General features: G+C 42.9%; 2 protein-coding genes across 4 annotated transcripts in view; one reads left to right on the top strand and one right to left on the bottom strand.

Moving 5' to 3' along the window:
* The window catches only part of slc39a10 (solute carrier family 39 member 10), a 36089-nt gene extending 20667 nt beyond the window's left edge, over positions 1-15422 (top strand). For both annotated transcript variants that reach the window (XM_031756650.2, XM_039600167.1), the window contains 7 exons: positions 7422-7597; positions 8215-8379; positions 8531-8639; positions 8725-9024; positions 9792-9872; positions 12072-12262; positions 12430-15422. In XM_031756650.2, coding sequence (XP_031612510.1) covers positions 7422-7597; positions 8215-8379; positions 8531-8639; positions 8725-9024; positions 9792-9872; positions 12072-12262; positions 12430-12582 — 1175 coding nt within the window. In that variant the 3' untranslated portion in view covers positions 12583-15422. The remainder of the gene's footprint in view (positions 1-7421; positions 7598-8214; positions 8380-8530; positions 8640-8724; positions 9025-9791; positions 9873-12071; positions 12263-12429) is intronic.
* A 1199-nt stretch (positions 15423-16621) lies between these two features.
* dnah7 (dynein, axonemal, heavy chain 7) overlaps positions 16622-27465 on the bottom strand; it is a 74242-nt gene continuing 63398 nt past the window's right edge. For both annotated transcript variants that reach the window (XM_031756651.2, XM_039600289.1), the window contains 6 exons: positions 25275-25412; positions 23201-23431; positions 21571-21723; positions 19702-19879; positions 18854-18957; positions 16622-17105 (listed from right to left, as the gene is read on the bottom strand). In XM_031756651.2, the coding sequence (XP_031612511.1) occupies positions 16899-17105; positions 18854-18957; positions 19702-19879; positions 21571-21723; positions 23201-23431; positions 25275-25412 (1011 nt within the window). In that variant the 3' untranslated portion in view covers positions 16622-16898. The remainder of the gene's footprint in view (positions 17106-18853; positions 18958-19701; positions 19880-21570; positions 21724-23200; positions 23432-25274; positions 25413-27465) is intronic.

Below are 27465 nucleotides of genomic sequence, written 5' to 3'. Positions count from 1 at the left end.
AAGAGTGCTTCTTATGCTCGAATTGCTTCATGTATTTACACAACATGAGTTTTATTTACAGCTGAAGGAAGGCGTAACCTCAGTTCTTGCTAATAATGTAGACTTGGAGAAATTTGAGGCTCGAGTCACTTAAAGCAGTCAACGATGTTGTCATTGTCCAGGAGGCTTTTTCCTGCTTACTGCTAAACATGTACTTTGTTCTTTATATCAAAATCACCCTGCCGCAAGGTTATCTCACAATAACCTTTATTCAACACGGAAATGTTCTTCCAAAACCACTCATGAGGTTTTTTTATGGAGTCTGCTGCTGTAGGCATGACCCTGACCTCACGAGTTTCTGCTCAGTGTGTAGCCTGTAGACTGAAGGTTTACGGAACCACTGTGAATCTCATCTGCGGTTCAGGGCTTTTTTTTATATAGTTAACTAAAGAAAAAGCTAAAAGTTTGGGAAATGTTTAACTGAAATATAGATCAAGCATAGACTACATTTAAACATGTATGTGGAGACGTCTTTAGTTTAAGTCTTCAACGCACAGAGGGTGGCAACTTTGGTGTGTTTACCGAGACTAGGATATTTGTGACTTTGAGCACTAAAAACTAAAATTGTAAGCAAAGTGAAACTAAACTGACTTAAAATTAGTGATTTTTTTTTTTTTTTTTTTTTTAAACAGAAAAATTTTTTTAATGAAAAAACACAACTGTATACGCAAGTTTACAGTTTAGTGTTTATGCAAAGGCTATTATAATTCACTGTGAGCATCAGGAGCTGATTAGGATGGAGGTCATAGTGGAATCGCCCCATTAATGTGCTACAGGCTAAAGAAAGTAGTTGGCCATCTTGTGATCATCTTAATTCGGGACATTTCTGGGATATTCTTACACCTAACCGCAGCACTCATTACATCTGTGTTTGGAGCTTTCCATCTGTGAGTCCTCCTTATTAAATTATTTCAGTTTCCATGGCAGTGAACAAGTGGTCCTTTTTTGCTTTTCTAAATGGAGCAAAGAAGGACCGTTTGTGTCTCTTTGAGTGCCCAACTACTTTCTTTCAGTGAGCTTTCTTCTTTCAGTTTGGAGGATGTGATCAGAATACAATCAATATTATTAAAAAAAGAAAATCTGAAAACCGAAAGAGGACAAAAGCGGAGCCATAAAGACAGAAGGTCGGTATTAAGTCCTGCTCTGAGACCTTACAGCGTTTCCAGGTTTATGGGAATGCAAATTATAAAATCATAGCGTTTAAAAGTTAATGAGTTACAGGTCGTGAAATAAAACTCGAAGCCATAAAAGCTTCGTACAAATCAAAGGAGGCGCAGTAATCTCAGCTACTGCAAACCAAAAATACAAGACAGACTGCACATCTTTGGGTTTCTTTGAATTTACGCTTTACGGTACATTAATGTGTTTATATTGGTGGGCTCAGCATGTAAATCTCAGAATAGATTACACAAAGCCATCTGGAATTACAGTATTTTGTAAACTTGTGTAATAATCAGTCTAATCACGTTGTGGCAGTTAAAGGGGACCTTATGCTCGTTTCCAGCTCTGTATTTGTTTTCTTGGATTCTGCTAGAGTAGCTTTGCATGATTCACATTTAAAAATAATCTTTCTTTAACTTATAATGGGCCTCGGTGTAGCTCATCCTCTGTAAGTTCAGTGTGAGTTCATCTCCAGCCTCTCTTTAAGTTACCTTTCTTCAGAGTCTCTGTCCCGTGCAAAGAGAACGTGTGAAGGGGGATAATAACGAGAAAAAAATATCTAGATTAAAATAATAAATTTACAAGAAAAACATAAGGAAAAAAAACGTAGGTGTTCGATTTAGTCAAGGACTGATATCACGTCACTTTTCAAGGTCAGGCTGGAAAGAAATTCAGAACTTTAACCTTCAAGGATCAGAAACTCCTGAGAAACATCATTAGCAGCAGCATCTCTTGTAGTTGTGGTATTAAGTCAAACAATGAACTACAAGCTCATTCTTAATAGAACTAGTTGTCCTCAGACTTTGGCTAACAACAGGAACTGCTGTGTGCAACTAGCTGTGAGTCAAACCAGGGGAAAATGAAACTTTTTCCCATGAATTTTCACAGCAAAACTTAGCGTTTCTATACAAATCACACCCACCTCCTTCCTTTACAGTGGTGTCCTGAAAGCTCAGACTAACTTTCTGCTTAGTGCAGCTCCAGAATTACCATTGGTGAACCTGTGGAAGGATTATAAACAGTTTACTCTGTCTGTCTCCGTCATCCTGGTGGTGTGTTGGTCTCTCAAGGCATGGTGTTCATCCCGGTCAAGTGTAGCTACTGCTGCATGGTTAAACAGTCGAATATAGTTATTATTTGTGGTAAATAACTGTAATTACTGTAGTTATGATTTCTGCTGTAATTGAGCAGCCAGAGTCTTTTGGCTTGGTGGGATTAGTCTATGGACTGACCTCATTATGTGAAACTTTGGTCAAGTCTAATATGAATATCCAGCATTTTAATGGTTTGTATAGGAGAGAAAATTAGGGAAAAGCATAATGGGTTCCGTCTCAATCTGTGAGTTCTCATGTCTTGTGTGACCCCTGCTGTGTAAGTGTGTTTGTTTTTGTGTACATGCTGCAAATTAGACATCACGGTGAGTATAGGGTCATAAGATTTACTTTTAATTAGAGGAGCGGCTTTTGTGACTAAAGACAGATTTACACTTGATAGGTTTACACCGGGGACAGAATTAGACAAAAGAGGACTGAAGTTCAGCTGTGAGGTTGGAGGAATTCCCAAAGTGCCTTAATTTTTAAGCACACATTTCCTCCTGGAGAAACCTGTTTCATACGGGCTTCAGGCAAAAGTGTGCCGCCCCTGAAAACATTAATAATAATAATAATTTTTTTAAAACTGTAACGATGACGAGGAGGACTGCGCAAACAAGTCAAAAGGGCAGCAATGGCTCCTCATTAGTGCAAAGCTAGAGGCGCTAGATTTTCAGAAATGGTGCACCAAGATTCAACCATAGACGTCACCACAAGCTGCAGAGCTGCCTCTCATTTACCTCCTGCCGGCATCCGCGGGGGAGCTCGGAAAATTTGCAGTTCACTTCTTTCTGGTCCACACTCCCCTCTTTTTTTTGCGCCGTGCCAATTAGGAAAGCCTAAGCGACACCGGGGGCCATTTTTCTGAGCCGTGGCTCACAGGAGATGCGTAATTGGAGAGAAGTTGGTCTCTTTCGTTCTCTCCTCTGTTCCCTTATCACCGCCTTTAAATTGCCCTGCTGCAACCCCCTGCCCACCTCCATGTCTACGCATAAGCACACACACATACATACACCCGCCCACACAACCACAGCTGCATAAAGGTAATGAGATAGAGAGGCAGATGAGCTGCGTGAGTGTGAAGGACCTGCGGTGATGCGGTGATGTGGCGATGGACTGTCTGGCTGATGTACAGTTGCCTCTCAGGGTTACACGTTGTTCCGCATGATAGCGACAAATAGAAAAGCGGTCATCTGTAAAACTTTACTTATATAATGCACATCGAAAATGGTGGTTATGATAAAAACAAGAAAGTGAGTGTTAGTGAAGAGATTTGAATACAGATTGACCGTTTTGTCTCACGATGAGCCGCTCTGTTGGTATGTGGAATCAGTAAAGCAGCTCTGAAGAGACTAATAGCTGTAGTCTGCTGCTTGAAGAGGTAGAGCGCACTTATAAACATGTTCTCTGAGCTGTGAATAACTCATATAATTCTACTGTCACACTTTATCCTGCGTCTAAAACTGCAGGCGCCAACCAATCAGGGTTTGGCCATCCATCTCACCGTTGTTATTATAAGGAGGGTTTTTTGTTTGTAACAATTATACAATTACTAATACCTAAAATGCCCCCAAAATACCAGGATGATGCACAGACTGATTCTTAACTCCCAAAGGTCCACTTTTGGCTGGGGCGGGGGGGATGCTAGCATGGTGAGGCTAGTGGTAACAGTGACATTTCTGCAGATACATAAAAAAAGGGCAGGAATGAGATGGATTTATATAATGATTTTATTATTTCTCTGTAATCAAGTCCAGTCTTGAGCTTGGAGTGGGATTCTGCAAAGCCGTGCTCATTTTTAAATAGAAGCACCATCGGATCGCATTCTTTTTTTTCACTCCCACGTATGGCTTGGCACAGGTGCAGATGGCAGGATTGTCCGTCGATATTAAGAGAGAAGGAAGGAGGGAGACGACGAGCTCAACTCGATCCTGTTTGTGACTGCCTTCATCAAACTAAAGTCCACTTCAGCACATTCTGCAGGGAAAAGTCCTCCACCTTCGGAAAACTCCAGAGGGGTCGGAGGTGTCTTGATATTCAGAGTTGCTCTCGGGTTTTCTGTCGAATCGCTGAGCAGCTCCTGCCTCAAGGGACTTTCACGCAGGACGTGGCTTGTGCTGCGCTCGCTGCCGGGTTCAGCATACTGTTTGAGTGAGCTGCAGAGGACGGAGCAAAGAGTGCTGACTTTTCAAAGGTTCTCGTGGGAGTAGAGTGCGTAAAATGTTCTGCAGAAACGCAGCGCTTCTTTTCCTCTTTAACTGAACAAAGAAGCTCTAATAGATCCATGAAGACGCTGGAAGGGACACACAACAAATATGAGCTGTGCTTACACAACACTGACCTACAACAAGTCACGTGACTCTTAAAACTTGTGTCTGTATGATTACCTGAAATTAGCGTTTTCCTTCCTGTTTTACTAAGCCAGCGGCTGGCTTGATGCTTCTCTGCTTCTTTGCAGCAGCGATCTGCACAGGACTGAGGCTGAAGTTTAACATACGAAGGAGAAAGAACTTCTTTGTTGTACTCTAATCAGTGATAGTCGCATAAAAACAGGCTTTCCCATCATTTTTACCATGAAATAGGATTAAAAATATATATGTAGTGACTCATACTTGGATGCTTTGGTCCAAGAGAACGTTCAAAGCTAAGAATTAAACATTTTTGACTTTGCTTCCTCCCCAAAAGAAAATATTCTCGAACAACAAAGTAGAAAGTAGAAAAGAAATGTAGAAAACATACATTTCTTTATATATTATATTTATGTTATGATTCATGAATAAACCGCTGAGGCTTTTGTGAATCCCAGCAGTGCAGATCAGTCAGATGCTCCCTGGCTGGTATCCTTTGGGTGTGCCAGATGCATTTTGTGGTATTTTTGTGTGCTGACTCACGGCCTGCAGTGTGAGGAAACATGGCGAGCCCAGGAGCAATCATATGTTATAAGTGGGCGTGTTAGAAGCCTTCGTCATTCACGCCCTTTTGCCAGTTTGAGAGGAACATTTTCCTCAGAGGAAACATTTTGATGGCAGGGCAGGATTATTTAGAATGAAAGGCAAGATTTAGTTATTTCTGTTCACTTTTCCGAACACGTTGGAGTTAAAGTTTTTAAAGGGGACCTGTTCTTTAACTGTGCTTGGGTAGCTTTACATGATCACCATCCACAAACAAAATCATCTTTATTTATCTTAAACTGGGTCTTTGTTCAGCTCTTTAGTTTAATCTGTATCTCAAACAAGGCTTTTTTCTTTCTCTCTTTTTTTTTTTTTTTTTAAGCCAGCTTTCATCCGATTGGCTGCCTTGTACAAACAGAAGATTTAAATGGAAGGTGGGCGGGCTTTCGGTTCACACCCAGAGCCTTGTGGCCAAGATGAATATATCTGTGAAGACTTTAATAAAATGTCAAAACGAAGCATTCTCCAGTAGTCTGAAGTCCTGCGGGCACGAATTAATTGAATAAAGTAAAAGACGATGCTGCGTGATGTTACACAAAGTGCTGTACGGGAACACAGTGAACAGGGAGAGCCGAGGGAAGGAGCCAGCGAGAGGAGAACCTTTTAATTGATGTTGGTGAACTGTATCCAACTTGCCCGTCATTACGGGGTATAAACTGCAGAGAGTAATGTTGGGAGGTTTATGAGGATTTTAGCCCAAGTCAGTCTAATTAATGAGGGAATAAAAAAACATCAGCATAATGTCGTGCACATTATAGCCTGAATCCAAATGGCTCAAAGAGTCTCAGTGCTCAGCTTCGGCCTGTGCTCTGAGTTCACTCCACTGTCAAAGGGGCGTCAGCAAGTAAATCCATCGCACGCAGATCCTGACGGCAAATTAAAGGAGAATCTGAATTAGTTGCGTGCATCTAATCCAGATGTTAGGCAATTTAAGACAATTTAACAATTGTTAAAGTCAAATACTGACTTTCTTCATGGCTTCAGAGGAAAAGAGTAGCTTCCCAAAAGCTAATTACGAGCATCAGGACACACCACTTGAGCTAAAATACTTTCCCCAGGAGGATCTCCAGCCTCCTGTTTCTGAGTGGTGAGCCTGGCGCCTGGGGAGAGATGTCTTTGGTAGTGTTTTTTTTTTTTTAATCCCACAGCTGTGTAACGGTACAGTAACAGCTTGATTCAGCCTCTTTAAAGACCACTCTGTCAGGTGTAAGACACGTTTCAGATCATGTCTTCAAAAGCTCCGCCACCTGGGGCCGAATAGAAGAGGAGAGAAGGTCTGCCTGTCGTTTTTTCCTGCTGGCTCTGTGTCACCTGTGGTACGGTTGTATGCGTGAATGAAGCTCCACCAAAACCCTAAGAGTTTGTCATATGGAAAACAGTTTGGAGAAAACTTGTTTGGCATCACAAAGAGCTGCTACATCGAACTATTGTTAACAAAAAAGTGGTAAATCTTTGAAATGTGTTGGTGAGCGTTGTTTGTGTTTCGTGTCATGGTTCTCAAATAGCCTTCCTGGAGTCAATTGTCTGTAATATGTGCATTACATGCACTAAGTGTTTCAGTCAATAGATGTCCTTAAAGTGAATGTCAGCAGTGAAGGACCAGCACCGCTTTAGAGAACACAGACCAGCTTTTGTGCGACATGGAATTTCATACCACATTAAACACTTTGTCGTGTTTGACGACAAAACTTTTTCTCGCTTCTGAGACCGTCCTGGGCTGACAGCTCGACTGACAGTTTAAATGATAGTGTACCTTTCTCACTTTTTCTCTGGCGCTTCACGTCTCTTGACTCTGGCCTTGAATGAAAAATGAGGCGAGAAGAATTCTGCTGAAATGTCACCTCATGGTTTTTGCTTTAGGCATCATGTGTCATCACAAGGACACATGGATTTAAAACCTCTGGAGGATGCTTTCCTTCACGTGTGAACAATGTGAGGGAAAACACCTGCAGCCATGAGCCACGTGATGATAAAGCTGCAGCTGATGGTGTCGTCTCTCTTCCTAAAAGTCTCGTTGTTTGACTGGAAATGGAAAAAGCCTTTATTTTGTACTTTTTCTACAATAAAAAGTCCTCACCAAACAAACGGGAAAAAAACAAGTTCTTATCAGTTGCTTTCCGATAAATAATACTCATATTTTATCATTTAACTTACCCAGTGCTTATTTTTCCTTCTCCAGTGTGGGTCTGGATTTGGGGATTTGTGTCCATCACCATCATCAGCCTGCTGTCTCTGCTGGGGGTCGTACTCGTGCCCATCCTCAAGCAATCGTGCTTCAAGTTCCTGCTCACCTTTCTGGTAGCGTTGGCAGTGGGCACGCTCAGTGGTGACGCTCTCCTTCACCTGCTGCCTCACGTAAGTACAAAAGACAGACGGCAGCTTCTAAACACAGGAATAATGTCTTTGTGGTGCCTTAACGGCAACTTCATTAAGTCCCCTGTGCAATCCATGGAAGTGGGTTAAAATGGTAACAGAAATGACCTTTTTGTGACAAAGAGCCTAAAACTACAAGCACCACTTGCTCCGTCAGTGGAAATGAATTGAACCAGAACGTGTGGATTCTGTGGGTTAATCAGAAGAACGGTAGCTTCATGTTTCATTTTTAAATACTGAACCACAAACGACTTCCATTCACATCCACCACTCTGATAGAAATTCAGAAACAAGTGAGGCAATTAAAACAGTCAGATGCAGCTAAATGGATACAAAAAAGTTTATTTTATTCATGTAATATTTGGGATCTAATACTGTGGATACTTATAGCATCTATTTTTGTCACATTTGTGTTTATTTATTTTTTTTATGTTGATGACATGAAAATCTCAGATCCCTTTTCCCCCGAAGAGTTTTGTAACTCATCGAGTCAGTTTTAGTCAGGCTGTTTCCTTAGTGAGTCGAGGTTAAACTGCCCTAATGAATGTGTGAGTGTCATGTGTCACTCAGTCATCTGCTGCTCCTCTTCCTGTCTTCAGTCTCAAGGGCAGCACGACCACAGCAAACATGGGGCGGACCAGGACGAAGACATGGCAACAGCTTTTGATGGAGTGTGGAAGGGGCTTACAGCCTTGGCCGGCATATACCTCCTCTTCATCATCGAACACTGTATTGGCATGTTTAAGCACTACAAAGACCAGAGGGTGAGTTACCTTGATCCAGCTGCAGGTGATGGAGTGGGCCGTTATCACACGCTAAATCTCCAAAACTCTGTTTTTTGTTCAAATTCTTTTGAAGCAACACAGTGTAAGAAATGTGTATAAATATATATATAATGAGCATTGTTGCTCTCAGGGCATAAAGAAGGTGAATGAGGAGGGCAAGATCGGCAGGAAGTTGTCAGATCATAAGTTAAATCGGCGCTCGGATGCAGAGTGGCTCCACCTTAAGCCGCTCAATGAAGGTTAGTGTTTGTTCGTGAATCTTTACAGCAGGTCACGAGCTTTAGCTCCTTTGGTCCTCCCGTTAACATTTCCTCCCTCTGCCAGACCCTGAGAGCACGGCCGTCTCCTGCGACAACAGCCACAACGACACGCAGCTCACCGAGCTCCAGACACCCGACTCTCCCACCAACAAGACGCCGCTGGCACCCTCAAACCTCCGTCAGTCCCCGACCAAGGAAAATGGCCGTAAAACCAAGAAGCACGGGCACTCGCACGGACACGGTCACTCTCATGGAGGAAACTGCCACTCGGATCAGGAGATGAAGGACGCTGGGATAGCCAGCATTGCCTGGATGGTCATCATGGGAGACGGCATGCACAATTTCAGCGACGGCCTCGCCATAGGTACCACGATTTTGTAACTCATCTGCACCAGCGTACAGGATGTGAATCCAGTCGCACTGAAAGCATAGACTGAAATGCCAACAGTTTTCCAAATGATGCCTATTAGATGAGGAAAGCAGTGAGGACTATGCTGGAATGCAGTCAGGTTGGGCATGACGTCACTCCCTGCTCCCATATCTGACTCTCGAGCTTTTAGTTTTAGAGTTTATAAAAGCTTGAGCTTTTAGATCTCATTTTTAAATAGATGAACTCCTTCACTTTAGTCATTTAATATTAATATCCAATCATTTAACAGCATATGTCTGACAGAAAATAAGGCCTAATGCAGGGGTGGGCAATCTCAGTCCACGAGGGCCGGTGTCCTGCAGGTTTTAGATGCGTCCTCGAACCAACACAGCTGATTTAAATGGCTAAATTAGCTCCTCAACATGTCCTGAAGTTCTCCAGAGGCCTGGTAACGAACTAATCATGTGATTCAGGTGTGTTGACCCAAGGTGAGATCTAAAACCTGCAGGGACACCCTCGTGGACTGAGATTGCCCACCCCTGGCCTAATGGGTCTATGTTAAGTCTGAAGTCTGTAAACACTGCTTTACTATAAAATGTTGGTCTCCTGCAAAACAGTTTTTGTTTTTATACCAAGCATGAAGCAACCACCAACAGTCTTTTGCCAGAAGATTAGTATTTAACTGGTAGATGCACAGCAGTGTGTAGTTTCCTCTAATGGTCTGTTTCTTTCTCTTTTCTCTGACACTTTGAACTCTACAGGCGCTGCGTTCAGTGCAAACCTGACAGGTGGCATCAGCACATCAGTGGCTGTTTTCTGCCACGAATTACCTCATGAACTCGGTACGTGCATTAAGACACTGTGAAGGGGGGATAAAATAAATAAAACTGTCAAAAGCAACTCATTTACTCATTACACACAAGACACTGCACACTTCATTTATTCAACAAGTGGAACAAAGCTGTTTTGTGGAGGCTTTGGTTCCCGTAATGATAATCAGCGTCTAAATCACCGCCTGGTGCTGAAAAGCTTTCGTCTTACTTGAACTGAAACTTTAATCAGAGCGAGTCTCGCGACCCTCCGTCCCTTGAAACTTGTTAAAAAACCAGCGGCATCAATAATCAGCACTGTGCTGTTCACTCCAGAAAAATGCTGTTTTTTTGTAAATTAATGGCTTTCACGTGACGGCACTGAGATGATTTGCCAATATCTGTCAGAGCAGATGATATACTGAGCCTGGCACACATTGTTCAATACAGCTGCCGGTGCTCTCGTTTGCATTCAGCTATCCTCCTCTGAGGAGCCGTTTGATTCACTGTGATTCAGCAGCAGTGAACAGTTTTGTTCAGGCATGCTTGTTTTTTTGTAAATAACTCCGCAGTGCTCTCCTCTGCCGGTTTGTTTATAGAGAGAGGAGGAGGATGTTGCAAAGAAGACAGACAATGGGCCCGTCCACAGCAGATCAGTACTGATGATGTGTTTCATTGTGCTGCAGTTTCATTGCCTCGTTTGTGTGCTTGATGAATAGACTAGTGGCAATTACCGCAGTGTGTGAATAATAACCTAGGTTTGTCTGGCTGCCCCCTCCCCTTGTGTTGATCAAGAGCACCCTGATCTCTTATTGTGGTGTTTTTAGAGGGAAAATGAGTAAAGGAGAAGAAACAGGCTTTTGAGTCTGTAATATTAAAGCGCTTAGCAGATATTACCAGTTAATGACTGTGTCTGCAAAAAATAAATAAATAAATCAGCGTTTCATATATGTGTATATTGAAGAACACATTTTTTTAAAAGTCCTTTATCTCTATTTTAAGTTTCCAGATGGCTAACTGCTGCAGCACCGAAATCTCGTCTCAAGCGATATGCGGAGATATGCGAGCTCGGTCCCTTTGTCCCCGCGTAATTTCACATTTCCTGTTGATTCGGTGCCCGTTTCTTCAGCAGCGCTCGCTGTCGTGCTTTCACCCCCGTCGGGCAGCTTGTCAGACAAACGCAGCAGTTTGACAAGTGCACCTCTCAGCTCCTCCTCAACACAAAGACTGTCCCCCGACTGGCAGCTGGATGGAAAAGATGATGATTATGAGGGTTCTTTAACCACCCAGAGTGAAACTAATTGGCAGTGATGGGTGTGTTAATTGCGGTAGATGAGGCGGCAGCAGGCGTGTCTGAGTGTCTGACGGTTTGGAACGGGGGGAAGCAAGAAAAGTTGAAGAGGGGGGCTGACAAAAAAATGCCAGTGAAGCGAGGTGTGCGTGGACCGTCTCTGTTAAGTTCTCTCCTCTTTTCTCCGGGGTTGATTGATGGATGAGAGCAGAGTGGTAATATATTCATTGTGGTAATTAGCGAGGAAAAGAGGCCGCTTGTTACACGGCGCAGGAAATGTAGGCCACCCCCCTTCTCAGTATTCATCTCTCTCTCCAAATCCAGGGCGTTTCCGCTGAGACTCGGGCCTCTTCTCGCATTTGGCCCCGGTGATGATTGAAGAGGGTAGAGAGGCTACTGCATGCATATGTAATCATAAGTATATGAAGTGCGGCTGGGTTTTTTGGGGGGGTTTTTTTCCCCACCTATGTGAAGACAGAAAGTGGTGGTGGATGTGTGCGGGGAGGTTTGTTTAGAACAAGCTCACCTCATCACTGAAGGCGAAGTGAGTCATGGAATAAACCGGAAAAATAAATAAAACTACATGAAGCGAGCCTCGCTGCTCACCGAGGAGTTCCTACTCCGCAAAGAGCATGTCACTCTTCAGACGGTAAACAGAACCCGGACATACAGCTGTCATTCTGCTTTTACCTCATGAAAAGAGCAGTGTGTGTGTGTGTGTGTGTGTGTGTGTGTGTGTGTGTGTGTGTGTGTGTGTGTGTGTGTGTGTGTGTGTGTGTGTGTGTGTGTGTGTGTGTGTGTGTGTGTGTGTGTGTGTGTGTGTGTGTGTGTGTGTGTGTGTGTGTGTGTGTGTGTGTGTGTGTGTGTGTGTGTGTGTGTGTGTGTGTGTGTGTGTGTGTTGCAGTGATGCTGTTTAAACGAGTGTGTCTTCTGGCCGACAGGTGACTTTGCGGTGCTGCTGAAAGCCGGGATGTCAGTGAAGCAGGCTATTGTCTACAATCTGCTGTCTGCCCTCATGGCCTACGTTGGCATGCTGATTGGCACCGCGGTGGGCCAGTACACGCACAGTGTCACCAACTGGATCTTCGCCATCACAGCTGGCATGTTCCTTTATGTGGCTTTGGTGGATATGGTGAGTTGGCTGAGCACGCTCCACAGCCCCAGAGTGATAATTGTCCCCCGACTCTGTCTCCTCTCCCACACACGGGCAGTCGCTTGTATTCTCGTTGCCTCCTGATCGGCAATGCTAATCCCAGAAAGTCTGTCTTATCCCAACTGGTTACTTTGTCTCTTTTATAGCTGCCAGAAATGCTTCACGGGGACAGTGAGGACCACAAGCGGTGCCAGCTGGGACACTTTATCCTGCAGAACCTGGGCATGCTGACCGGGTTCGCCATCATGCTGCTCATCGCCATCTTCGAAGACCGCATTGTTTTCGATTTTGGCTTCTAGTGGAGGACAGAGGAAGCAGGAGGAGGGGAGAGCTGGATGTATCAGTGTTGTTCTTGGCCTTAACTTGCTCTGTTTGCAATGTAACGGCCCGGTCTTGCATGCAACGTGTCTCGTTCATGGCCTGTGCCTCCATTCCAAACATGCTGTGGTAGCTTATGCATATCTCATGACTCTGCTAGTGGTGTTTATACTCTGCTCCTCCATCACTTCTCCTCTGTCAGTTCCAATCTGTCTGCTCCGTGTGAAGCATAAAGAGGCCGAGTGACGGAGGAGCAAAGCTATGCCCCAAACAGGATACACCTCCTGTGCTCTGAACTCCGTTTAAAATAAAATAAAATAAAATAAAATAAAATAATGTAGATAGTGAGGTGGTGCAGGGTGTGTGTTCATACTGAGAGGCAGCTGTCTCGGCTCAGCAGCGCGCCGCCTATCCATCATCGCCTGTTGTTAGTGTGTTGTCGTCGTACCTCTCCCCGGTCCTCGTCTCTCATCCCCTCTGTGCTGTGTCCTGTCAGCTGTGCCGCGTACATCTGTGGTGTGTGTTTCACCTGCCATCCATCATCGCCGTCTGATGTGATCACGTCGTGTATCAAACGCCGTTGTGCCAAGCCCCGGCCACTGGAGCAGCTCCACAGCTGCATCGCACAGCGCCACAGTGCCCTTAAAGCAACGCCCGGCCCCACCTGGCTGCTACATGTGGAATAAACCATTTTAGCTGGTGTTGCTTCACCTGCAGAACACGCTGACAGTTTTAAGCTGCAGTATCAAAACAGAAAAGTATTCACCTGTTTGTGTGTGGGAGATGGTCTTAATTAGTCAATGTTTTTATTTTATTTTTGCTGCCATTAACTTTAGTTGTGCCCTTAGAATTATGTTTTACTGCCTAATTTTTTTTAAGACTACTAAACCTTTGTAGTTTATAGTAGCCCTTTTCAGACATGGGATAGGTGACAAGTGACAGTATTCTGTAATTCAAACATAGGTTTCTTCTTCTTCAGTGTTTTGAATAGTTATGTTATGATTAAGACAAAAACTGTTTTTAGAGATTTTTAATGTTTTTACTGCTGCTGGTGGGATGTAACATGACACCACCGTCACAATGTGGCCGTTTCCCACCAGCAAGCATCAGACCGCCAACCCAAATATTTCTTAGTGGGAGTAGATGCAAATACATGCAAAGCCAATGTGACTAAAGTCATCAAAATGTCTGTATGGAGCTCATCTAAAAACTAAATCGGGAACATTCAGATCCAGTAAAAGAAAGTTGTTTTTTTGTTTTTAAAGCGTGTCTGAAAAGGGTTACTGACAGCTGCTGCTAACACAGCTGCCAAAGCCTTTGCACACTAGCATTTACAGTACTCAGTGTTTTGTCTTCTTTGGGAAACAAATGCTGCAAACGTCCAGCCAACTTTGTTCTGTAAGGGTTTAACAATCTTCAGCTAAATGAGAGCGTTTCTTATTTAGGCCTCTTTGAGAGTCAGCAGCATCAAAATGTGAATTAAACTTATTTTTATCTTCATAAGAAGTGTTGTAGTTTACTCGACTTTTGTTTAGGGTGCCTCTGAGTTCCTGAAAGGTGCTTTGTCCCATTGGACCAACTGTGGTCTGTAGTTATGTTAGGAGGTTCAGTTGTCTCATCTTCACTGATGAGACATACATCTGTGGATGTACTGTAAATACATGAGGTCTGTCTAGTGTCAGTAGTTGTGCAGCTAAAAGTTGAAGCTAAAAATTTTTCCTGCTAAAAGTTTTTGTTGAAGAATGAATTCCTGACAATCTGTGACAGATGAAGCAAAGAGCAGTGCACTCCGCTGTGACCTTCTAAACGTCCCAGCACTTCTAGTAATCGATTAACCAGGTTATCGATCCAGAGCACAAAGGTTGTTTATTGGGAGTATATTTCCAACCATTCCTGAGTGTTTCCAGGCTTGTCCTGTGTAGTCACTGTGCTGGCTGTGCCCAAACTGGCCACAGCGTGGATTTTCAGCGGCTGGTGCTTGACGCCACCTATCATCCCGCCCACCCCGACATTCCATTGGCTGCTGTGTGGCTCACGTGCTAAAGCTACCAATCCTAGCTTCAGCTGCTGGAGCACGCAGACTTCAGTTATCCTGTCACTGTGTGACATCCGTCGTCTGTGTCTTAACTGGCTGTAAATTGTCGTGAGTCTCACTGATCTGACTGAATCATGCATGAAGCATGAGTGAAGCGGTACAGACGTTGTGTTGGGTGTTTTCATTCTTTGTACTGCAAGGGTAAAAACGGTGAAAACTTTTTGTTCCTTTTTAAATGAACTGTGTGAAGATCATGGGAGGTTCTCCAGGGTGTAGTGTGACGGTGTTACAAGCCTTTTAAATTTTTTTTATTATTTTGAAGCAGATTATGTCGTGATCGCAGTCGACATATCTGCATGGTTATTCTTTGTACAAGTGTTTTATTATTTCATCTCATGTTCAAATGGAATTTTAGTGCAATGGGACCTGAATGTATTTTAATTCAGTATCAAATGAAGCTTATTATTTCCCCCTTTTTAAAATATAAGTTTACATCTATTTGATCTTTTTCCTCCAATATTGACTCTGTTTTGGGGTTTTTTCTTTCTTTAAAAAAAAAAATAATAATTTAAACCTTTACCGCCCTGTCGAGTGCTCAGTAAGACTTTGTGACACATGGCCCAAAGTTTCCTCACTGTTTCTCGGGCAAAAAGACCACGATCGTATTTGCTTTGCTCTGTGTATATTTGTTTAGTGACCTCGATATAAGATGCAAAATGTAATATCCTTGCTTTTTGCCTGTCTGTACATTCTCCCCTACAGAAGGAAAATAAACTCTGGAAACTTTTTGGACTCCTGATCTTTGATGGTTCTGCTATAATCTTGGCGCCAGTCTCGCACATTTGTAGGATGGGTGGGGGGATTCTACCACAACAAATTCACCGGTGATTGGCAGATGTAGTCCACAGGCCTTCTGTCCACCACAGTTTCCTTCTTACATATATTACCTGAACATCTGCTCGAGCTAATGTGTAATAATTACTTCTCAAACCCGTCAAACTGCGGTCTGGCTCTCACATTTGCTCCACACCGGCACAAATTGGTGAAAGAACTGAGAGACCCTGTTGGCAGCACTCCTGCTGTCCCTCCCCTCGCTTTATCTGCTGAAGCTGGTTTGTAAATGAGTGACCTGGATGATGGATCTATGAAGAAACTAAACAGGCTGTGCAGCCTTGTTCTTTAGAAAAGCTGTGATTTTATTCCAGGGTTCGCATGTATCTGTCCGATGCTGCTATTGCACACGGTGTCAGGTATCTGGGTCAGGATTGTTGGGGCTAAGAATCCTTCTATAAAGAGTTGAGATCAGGAGGTTTGAGGGGTGACAGTGAAATAAATTAAGGTTAAACAAGTATGAGAGTGCAGCTTTTGTCTCTATGGTGGATTTGCTGGTTTTCATTCACTGTTTAAGTTTAATTTAAGAAACGACTTTTTGAAGTTCAGTGTTATTACAGTTTTCAATTTTCAATTCAGTTTTAGTTATACAGCGCCAACTCACAACAGTCGTCTCAAGGTACTTCATATTGTAAGGTAGACGCTACAATAATACTTACAGAGAAAACTCAACAATATGACCCCCTATGAGCAAGCACTGGCGACAGTGGGAAGGAAAAACTCCCTTTTAACAGGAAGAAACCTGAGTTTAGTTTTTATTAGATTCACTGTTAGTTTCAGACTTTGTAATGATTACTTGTGTGGAGGACATATGTCAGAGGCAACATTTGGAGGAAGAAAAACTTTTTGGACTCGATCTTGTAGACACTCAAAGCCTCAAGAAATGTGTCCATCAGTGCCTCATCAGGCAAGTTTTAATACATTTTTTAACTGATACTAAAACCAAACACATTACCTCCATATTTTATGTCATTTTAGTTTTCAAAGTTCACAAAACCAGTTAACGAAAATTGTTATTTTTGACATCTAGTTGTAGTTTTACGTTTAGTTTTATTTAACTATAATAAGCTCGGTTAGGTTTAAGAGAAGATTGTGGTTTGGGTTATTATCCAGTGCAGCGTGCAGAGGTCCTTTACAGGAGTTCGACCAGCTTCACTGCTGTCATCCAGCAGATGCATCGTGGCACTGACATTGTGTACGAGACGTGCTCTCGTGTATTTTGTGGGTGATTATTGGTGTCATTTTTCGGTATTGCTGGTTTGTGACATTCTGAAAAAAAGCCCGGAGAGCCTGTGCAGGTTTCTGTTCCCGATTTTTTTTTAATTACACGTCAGAGTGTGAAACAAACCCAGGCGTAAGCCAAAGCTGAGACTACAAGCTGAGCTGGCAGAGTAGAGCGACCCCTCGTCTGATCCAGTGCTCCGCAGGAACGTTGGAGTTGAGTGTCATGGCGATGACATAATTGGTGGAGTGTCCGGTGGTGGACAGGGTGCCGCGTCGCTCGCTCGTCTTGTAGACGGGCGCCAGATAACACATCCTTTCAGGAATGTCGCCTCGCTTCATGGGCTTCAACCACATCTGAGAGAGAAGCATAGTGTGTTACAGAGGGGACGGGCTGGGGTGACAAGGTCGTACCTCAAAGTTTTGGGGTGTGCTCTGTTTAGAGTTTGGAAAGCAGCAGCAGTCGTGTAGAGGTTGTTTTCCTTTCAAAAGATTTGACTGGTGGAATAATTCAGCTGGCTTTGGGGGTTTGCTTCGCCTCCGCTGATGACACACAAAAGGAAACAGCCCTGATTGCAGGATAAATGCACTGTGATGGGCGTGGGTGTCTTCAAAGGGGTCCAGAGGTCAGGATGGAGCAATAAGCATTCGCTGCAGTGGAAACTAACCTGGCTCTTGATTTGTTATCCAAACATTAACTTACAAATTGGAACTTTGGGGACATAAACTTATAAAACAATAGCATTAACGAGCAAGAGCTCCCTTGGGCTATTAAGAAGTCTTGGTTATGCAAAACGGATAAACTGGGCCACTCCAAAAAACATCTATAAAAAGCAAAAAAAACAAAAACTGTTTGTAGACTTGCAGCCTGAAAAACCGCTCATCTGGTTCCATAACAGGCGCCTCAGCGAAGATTTGCATTTCAAAGGCAGGCGCGGCAGCCTCTGTTGTGCTGCTTTTTTCTCCCCCCACAAATAATAAACACATTTTTAATTAAGTTCCGCTCTTGTCAAGAACTGATTCTGTTAATAACTTGCCCTGAACTGTCTGAATATTAAAAAAAAGTCAGTCTCGTGCATAATTCATAGGCGCTGAATGCATTGTGAAGAAGAGAGAATGGAAAAGATTCAAACCGTAAGGAAAACTTGATCAGTGGCTGCTCTGAGCCACCGGCTCTTACTTCCATCACTCTGTCAGTCTGCTTTCATATGCCACAGCATGCCCTGCTAATTAATAAAAGGATGGGAAGGAGACGAGTGTCCTGCAGGCAGAATGTAAAATAGTGCTGAGGCTGCAGCCGAGTCCAGAGAACATCCTCCTGGGTGAAGCAGCAGCTACACCCGCAGCGGCTACTGCTCGCTTCCTTTGCAGTATGTGTCCCTTCTTAAGTAAAAGCTATCGCACTGGGGTTTACGAGCAACGCAACAATTAAAAACTTTTTCTTTCTGATGGCCAGAGGGATTCACACAAGCACAATCAATAAACCTCCTCCCTGCAAACTTTATGTAAGAATTTGTTTGCAACACGGCTTTTTGGGGCCTTTTTGGACCAGGTGCCTGCAGTGTTTTGCTATCAGCTCCACAAATTCATTTAACAGTGCCCACAATGAGCTTTCAAATCCAAAAGCTGTAATATAAAGTGTAAACCCACACGCTTCTCTCTACGTGTTTCTGCATGGGGCCTCATCAGGAAGGCATTCATAAGCCAGTTTCACACGTGCGCTGCAGCATTTACCTTCCAACCGAGGCCTTTCAAATCCAGTCATTTCAAAGTTTTGTGTTTTTTCCACTGAATTATCAGCTGGTTACAAATAATGCTTTTTCCCTCTTATTCTGCCATACACATCATGATTTTTTGCCATGACACTGGTGCTCAAATCTGGAATAAAAAATAGTGCTGAGTGAAAACTAAATGATGCCTTTAGGCTGTGACACCAGGAAACAGTTTTTAAACAGAGCTCAATCTGTTTATCAGCCCTGAAAAACTCCATAAGGACGCGCTGTACTTGTGAGGGCTCACAACAGCTGCAAAAAATTCAATAAAAAGCACGAAATTATTAGAAATAAAAGGTGACGACCAACATGAACGCAATGCCAACTGCTCACCACAGGCATGGAGTCGTGCAGCACTTTGGGATAGGACTCGGCAAGACGTTTGGTCTTTCTGTCCCAGCGCGCCCCATCAAGGAACAGACCTCTGATGTACACACCTGACACAAACACACACACAATTCATTCTTACTGTGATATTAAAATCCGCAAATTACCTTCTACAAACTGCAGCTTTGGACAAACACATTTCTACATGAATTAAGCTGAACTGACCTCTGCTTGTTTGCAGAGAGCAGCAGGCTCTTCCTCTAATAGGCTGGAAAAGGGGGCATGACTTAGAGATAACTAGATGTTGGCACCCCGACAGTATGACACACCCAAATGCACAAACACACTGTCAGATTTGTAGCTTGGCAGTATAGCTTGTGCTAGCTTGGTGGGGGCCCAGCAGGGAGCTGATTGAGGGTGAAACTTTATGTGAGACTTTGACTGAGAATCTCACAGCAGAGCTGGAGGCACAGCGAGGGGCTGATGCAGGCCCGCATGTAAGAGAGAGGCAGGGAGGCTTTACTTTAACTTACTTTCTCGCTTTATACTTTGCTTCTCTCGTATTCAGTCAGCCTTGTGTCACTTTTCATCTGTTTGTTTCTTCTCCTACACCCACTGCTTGTGTTCCTCTCATTTTGCTCTCTGCTTTGAAACCTAATTTTGAATTCCCCTCTTTCATCTCTCTGATTCCTTCCTACTACAAGTGCTCTCCATCTTCCCCGTGTCTTTTATTTACCTTCATTTAATGAGAGGGGCCTTTAGAAAACCTGTCCCAATACCCTGCTTACACTATTAACCCAAGGCCACGCTCCCTTATTCTATCTGCTGTTTTCTTTCTCCTAGCAGCATCCTACCGTCCGCAGGAGGCCGATTGTACTGTCTGTCATCCAGGACCTCGAAGTCAAAGCCCAGCAAATCGATAGGGATGGTGTGCTTCCTGGCGTAGTTCTGCTGGCTGCCTGTAAGGAAGGCTTGGGTGAAGAAGAATCCTGATATCCAAAATACAGCAGGCGCGCCCTTGTCGTACCAGTCCTGAACACACACGGAGGAAAAGAAGACATTAAGATGCAAAACAGTCAGTGAGGAAAAGCAAGTCAAAAGATAAATGCACAGAAGAACAAGAAGGTCCATATCAACATCACACACTGCAGGTAACTAAAGTACAATATGTTTAATATTATGTTGAGCTGCTAATTTAACCTGTGATAATTCCTGACTTATACAAACAAAAGGAATTACAGCACATATGTTATTTAAATGACAGATTGTAATGTGAAAACTGAATTCTTCACTTGATCCCTGAGATGTTTCAGTCTGGACCACAGATCAAGTGACACACACTGAGGCATAGCACTAGCATGCTAGTGCATGCTAGTGTTGTGGTATTACAATAAATGTAACCTGGCAATTCAGGAAATCACATATAATAGGAAAACACTTCGACCCCCAGTCCTCCTGGAAAAGATGATAAATATGATCTTTAGAGCAACTTTGTACTGGTTTGCAGGTGGACCCAACCAATGCCACCAAAATCCTCTCACAGAACAACAGAAGCACCAAATCCCGCACTGTAGGGTGAAGAGTTCAATTTTTCCTCATTTTTTACAGATTTCTATATTCATAAATGTTAACAGGGATTATTATTTTAACCAAAATCTCCTAAACAAATGTGCAGTCACAGATAAGAAACCCGGCACTCTCCAGCTCACTTTTAGGGAGTCATGAGTGGACGCACACACACACAGTATTCTTTTCACTCGAGTGGGTACTAACAGGAGGAGGACATTTCTGCCGTGGGAACTGACAGCACTGTTCGATGAAGCGCTTCACTTTGCAGACTCACATGGTAGGTCATGTGGCTGCAAGTGTTTCCAGTGCCAACTCTGCTCATGATTAAAATGCATAATACAGCAGATCTCCCTGCCTCCTCCGTGTTCATAAGCCACTGTGGAATAAAGCACTCTTGTGTAAGTGTGCCAAGTGTGGCACAGCTTAAGGCAGATCGTTATACAGCCAAAGTATGCAATGACATAAGTTTTTCATCCATAACACTCATGTATAAAAAATGCGGTTAATACCTTATTAAAACATTTTTATGTTGTTATTTAATTTTTAATCAGCTTTACTATTTTTATTTTGTGCTGTGATAATACCTGACTTATATAAAGGCATGACTTTAGCTCAGGAGGTAGAGCAGGTCCTCCACTAATTGGAAGGCTGGTGGTTCAATCCCTGTCTGCTCCAGTCTGCATGCCAAATATCCTTGGGCAAGATACTAACCCCAAGTTGCTCTCCGAAAGTTTTAGACAATACCTTCATCCATTAAAACTGTAGGCATAGATTTTTTCCAGTTTAACCTGGTGAGTTATCGATATCACGTATTAGGGCTGAACAACATGGTCCTGAAGAGCTGATCTGAACCTGTTGGTGATGTTTATTGCCTTGTGCTGCATATTGGAATATTTTAACGCATTGATCTGGTAAGTACATGAACTTAATTCACAGTAAAGGACTTAGATGGGCTGTAAGTAAAATGTTACTTTCTCTGTTACACCTGTGCACTTTTCAAATGCAGCTTCCTAAACAAACTCACTAGCCACCATCTCATCCAAGTATGCTCACTTTTGGCTCCAAAAAAGCAAAATGGTCAAATCCTTATAGCTAAACTCAAGTCAACAGACCAGAATCCCACTTATTTGATGCAGTTCTCTTGTTTTAGTCACCTGCAAGAACGTCAGTCGCTCTAGGAAGTCGTTGACGTAGCTTCCTAACGGTTTGAGGCTGGGGTAGGACTTCTTCATCCACATGGCTGGGATGCGACCCTTCAGGATGCTGCTGACCACCTCCTCCAGCTCTGCAGACATCACCACGAGACCCTGCACATGAACACACCCACACATCACACACATGTGATTAACTTTCTTTGAAGCTAGCAGGAGACAGACAGGTGCGTAATGGGAAACTCTTATTGTTCTGTGGGTGGCCTTTGATACCACAATGAACTATGATGTGCTTTGTTCCCCTTGCTGAGTCTTGGGCTTTCTCTTCAGTCAGGTGACAATGGAACATTTCAGAAAGAGATCAATAAAGTTACAAAGAGAAGCACGCAAGTGTCTAGGCTTATTTTTCTAACCTTTGAACAACGGGACTGCAGTTATATGTAGAGAACTTTATTAATCTCATTTAGTCTAATTACAGTCAATCTGGAATGCTGTTTCTAAGTTTCCAAGTGTGTTTGTGGCAATTTAAGAAAAGAATAAAATAACTGATTAAAATTATATGAAGGTAGTGAATCTATTTGGGAGTGCAACTGCTCAGACGCCTGTAATACTTGCGGATCCTCGCTCATGGATTTATCTGGTGTATAATTTAGCAACAGTGCTTGTAAGATGACAATAACAGCAACACACAGACTTTTACGTAGAAAAATATTATATGCAGGGTAATGTCTACACTTTCCCTGGTTTAACAAAGAGAGGATGTGTTTTAGGTTGTTGCATTCAGCTGTATTCTGCTGAAGGTTTACAGTATCTGATTTCTGAGGATGCATTACCAGTGTTTCCTCTATAATCATTCAGCAGAGGTGTGCGTCCACACATGAATTATTGCTTTCACTGAACAGAAATGTAAAATCAGTGATGATTCATCATTTGGCGTAACTGTTTTTCTTAAACAAATTTACTGCAATTACACAGCATTTGGCATTTGGACAATATCCAGACAACAATGATTCCTGAGACCTGGACCAGACTTAAACACTTAATGTTTTCTCCCCTCTCTGGTAGGTCAGGTATTACCCAGAGGCGGTATAAAGGAGAGGCGTGGCACTCTCAGAACGATCAATAGAAAGTGATGGGAAAACTCCAGAATGCCAAGTGTCTCACCTGTCTCCCAGAGAGCCACCACAGAGCCCAACTGGGAAACATATGATCCAGTCGTCTTGTACATTTGCAAGTACACAGTATAAGTTCATGACAGTTTCAAGTGTGCGGCTGCTGATATAGCTACCTGTTATCAAACTAAAGATCTAGCCAGGAGCCATCTTACAGTCTCCTTAATGTAAACCAGCACATTTTCTCTGTGGGATGAGCCACACACTTTGATCGTGTCGCTTTTTTGAAGTGAGTCATAAGTAATTCATAATAGTGTTTTTATGTCCTATGACCACTGAAATAAGACTTATGGTTCTCTTTTCAGTTATTTAGTTAGAGGCTTTTGCTCAGATGGCTGCTGAGTGATGACACTTAATTCTTGATATTTTCATATTTCTCTTGTGAAAAGTGATTAAAAAAAAAGACACTCTTCAAATTTACTGCAGATACATTCCAGCCCTTTCTCCATGTAAGCACGTACCTTTATGGCCTTCTGAATGTTGATGCAAGAGTCTCGGATCGTGCCGAGCAGGTTGTTGAAGCGACCCATCTCCTGCACCAGCACTGTGTTCATGCTCTGGTTGTAGCTGGTAGGAAAGCGGCTCATTGCTGCCTCCAAGTCAAAGTCTTCAGGCAGCTTACTGAGGATGTCAGCTGCCACTTCAAAGACCATGTCATCTGAGGATTTGGCATCTCCGCCTGAAGAGCGGGACTGATCAGAGACATGGAGCACAACAGAGCGACAGAGGGCTGATGAGAAGGGAAGGCAGGATGTGGGGTTCTCACTCGATTGACAGTTCATAATTTTTAGGGAAAATTACCATTTGCTGTCTTTGACTTGTCAAATTATGTATTCTCTTTTAAAGACTCATTTGCACTGGTGCTATTCTGATCCTGAAAAGACCCTGATGCTAAGAGGGCCTGACTTCTGACTCGACTTTGCTTATATTTCATCATCTTTGTGCCTGAGTGATTCACATTTTATGCATCTAAAAGAACACGGAATGACACAGAATATCAACGTTTTTATATTTTATTTTACCTTCTCTTTCTTAATTTGTACACATTTCTCAGGTTATAGCTGCAACACTGTCCACAGAGGAATCCCTGCAAGTATAATCTCAGGATTTCATCATACAGCGCGAGATGAAAGGCTTCACTGCATCTCTCCCCCGATTTCTCCCACGCAGTAATTTCACACACTCTTATCAACAATTATAATGATCATTCACTGTGATAATTATTCACTCTAATCTGTGATTCTTACGCTTTTCTCTCAGTCCAGCTTGCACCATTTACCTATATGATGCTTAGTCACTAGCCAGCGGTAATGGATAATCATTGGCTAATGGCACCAGGGTTACAGTAGGAGAATGATAAATAGCTGCTTCATTCCATTTGAAGTGTCTCCCTGTTTATCGGTCATTGAGACTGATGAGATCGTATTAGATGCTAATGAAGTCCACACATGACTGGAGCCATTATTAATCTTGTTGAATGGAATTTATACGAATAAATGCCAGACTGCATGGAGCTCTAATTTTAACTTGAGATCTAGAAGTCACGATGCATGTGGAGATAATTCTCTCTTTGTAGCAACCCAGGTCTGATGCTATAAAAATACACTTTCACTATATATGCTGAGCTGAATGCGGAGTCATTCTTCTCTACTGTTGTGTGTCGATCCACTTTAAAACTTCTAGCAAAGAGAAATATTTTTTCAGAAGTCAAAGACACTGTGGTGGTTCTTTAAATAAATGGATACACAGATAAATAAAAACCCCTTTCCACTTTGCAGTAGAAGCCACACTTCTTTCATGTTCGAGTAGGCCTTGATGCAAAATCCCTCACATTTGATTTCCATCAAACATCGACTGGAGCGGGGAAGCGGTAAGATATATAATCCTGAACAAGCTAACCTCGTCTAAGAAAGCTGAGATATAATGATGCTGGATCACACAGCTCCACCAAAGCCACTGTGACTCACACTGTGTCTCTGCAGCCTCAAAGCACAATGTTGCTCTTTGAGAAGTCTCTCTAAAAGCAACTGCAATATTTATTTAGATTTTTTTGTTTTTAATTAATGCTGCACGGTGCATTTTAATGCAGGCCGATAAAATATTTAGAACAGATCTACAGGAGGCATACCGATGCTGTGTGTGTTTATGGGAGAAATAACTTCAGTGCCTAGGTAAATGTCTTCCCATGCATGTATTCCGGTCTGTTTATTTTGTGTTTGTTTGTGTGTTATGTATTTGCAGGGTCAGAGTGGGTGGGGTCATTCCAGCTGAGCATCTGGGATGTTGGCCAAGAGGGGGCGCTTTGGCCTGGTAAGCAACCAAAGGCTGCTGGCTCTTTTTCTTTTTTTAATTTGTGCGGAGGTCTGGCCTCATTGCTGTTTTTTTTCCATTTCTGTGGTAGCAAAAAAAGATCTCTACAAACTACTCCTGGATATGCCCGTTTATTTTTCCTAAAAGATTACTCACGTGTGTCTGAACTTCCTGTGACAGCTGATAAATACAATACAGACTTATCAAGGGTCAAGGTAGCGTTACCTGTGTAAGCAAGATGCTGTCAAACAGAAGTTGAGTCTCAGCCTGGTCCTTGGTGATATCTGCGTTGGCGTTCATGCCAAAAATTTCTGGTGACGGGTTGAGTGGTAGCGACTTGGTATATTCGATGTAGCTGTCGTACTGCGACAGAGATGCAGAAAACAGAGGGAGAGAGGACGGGTGAAGTAAGAGGACGATTTTTAACGCAACATCAGGAAACATCTCGAGTAATAACACTCGCTGAAAAACAAGTCGGCTCCTTAGATTGCTGACATTTATTTTAATGACTATGTAAATGTGGCTTCATGAATAAAAGATGTGGTTGGAGGGGGGTGCAGTGCTGGAGAACAAAATGCCAAATAAAATGGTGTGCACCATAGATTGTACTAGTGTTAACAAATATATCAGCCCTCACTGATGGTGGCTTCCTGCTGTGCCTTGTTACACACATTTTATCTGTTAATGACTTTTTAAAGGTAGCTCAACAACAACGCAAAGGAGTCCTGCAATACGCTTCCTTGAAAAACTGCCAAGTTTACTTTTATTGAATTTTAAGGCAATGATACTGCCAGCAGCTTTGTGTGACTGATATTTGAATATGAATGAAAACATGTGTGAATAACATACCTATGCTGTACTATATATCAAAAATTCAACAGCATGAACAAACTCAGCATTTGCTAGTTTAGCAGACTGCACTTAAACCTGGCTGACATATTGTGACATCAAGGCAAATACTGAGGAGTAGAACATGTGAAGAGGTTAAAGCTGAAGGAACACTTGCAGTACACAGAAGAACTGTATCATTTCGTTGATGCATTTCAGCGTGTAGTTTTCATCAGAGTCTACAGCCAACATTTTGATTAGCAGGGTAAAGAATTAAAAATATATAAAACCATCCAGCATACAGCATACATACACTACCAGTCAAAGGTTTGGACACACCCTCTCATTTCATGGTTTTTCTTTATTTTCATGACTATTTTCATTGTAGATTCTCACTGAAGGCAACAAAACTATGAATGAACACATAGGGAATTGTGTAGTAAACAAAAAAGTGTGAAATGAGTCAAAACATGTTTTAGATTGTAGATTTTTCCAAATAGCCGCCCTTTTCTTCGATTACTGCTTTGCACACTCTTGGCATTTTCTTGTTGAGCTTTATGAGGTAGTCACCTGAAATGCTTTTCCAACAGTCTTGAAGGAGTTCCCAGATACTGAGCACTTGTTGGCCATTTTTGCCTTCACTCTGCGATCCATCTCACCCTAGGTGGGATAGGTCAGGTGAGTGTGGAGGCCAGGCCATCCGGCACAGCACTCCATCACTCTCCTTCTTGGTCACATAGCCCTTACACAGCCTGGAGGTGTGTTTGGGGTCAATGTCCTGTTGAAAAATAAATGATGGTCCAACCAAACACAAACCACATGGGATGGCACATCGCTGCAGGATGCTGTGGTAGCCATGTTGGTTCAGTGTGCCTTCAATTTTGACTAAATCCCCTACAGTGTCGCCAGCAAAGCACCCACACACCATCACACCTCCCCCTCGCTGCTTCATGTTGGGAACCATGCATGTAGAGACCATCCTTTCACCTTTTCTGTGTTATACAAAGACACAGTGGCTGGAACCAAAGATCTCAAATTTGGAGTCAGACCAAGGCACAGATTTCCACTGATCTGGTGTCCATTCCTTGTGTTTTTTGACCCAAACAAATCTCTTCCGCTTGTTTCTTTTCCTTAGTGGTAGTTTCTTAGCAGCTATTTGACCATAAAGGCCTGATTCAAGCAGTTTCCTCTGAACAGATGTAGAGATGTGTCTGCTACTGGAACTCTGTGTGGCATCTATCTGGGCTCTAATCTGAGTTGCTGTTAACTTGCGATTTCTGAGGCTGGAGACTCGGATGAATTTATTGTCAGCAGCAGAGGTGACTCTTGGACTTCCTTTCCTGTGGCAGTCCTTGTGTGAGCCAGTTTTGTCGTAGTTCTTGATGGTTTTTTGGGAACACAAGTTTTAGCAAGATTCCGGACTGACCTTTGGTTTTTACAGTAATGATGAACTGTCATTTCTCTCTACTTAGCTGACTATATTATTAATTCTAACATTTGTAATAGGGCTGGCAGCTGTGTACCAACCTGACTTCTGCACAACACTGATGGTCCCAACCCCATTAAGGCGGTAAGAAATTCCACTAAT

This window comes from Oreochromis aureus, linkage group 16, assembly GCF_013358895.1.
Source record: "Oreochromis aureus strain Israel breed Guangdong linkage group 16, ZZ_aureus, whole genome shotgun sequence".
NCBI lineage: Eukaryota > Metazoa > Chordata > Actinopteri > Cichliformes > Cichlidae > Oreochromis > Oreochromis aureus.
Note: the sequence above shows the minus strand (reverse complement) of the source record. Positions and strands in the feature narration are given on the sequence as shown.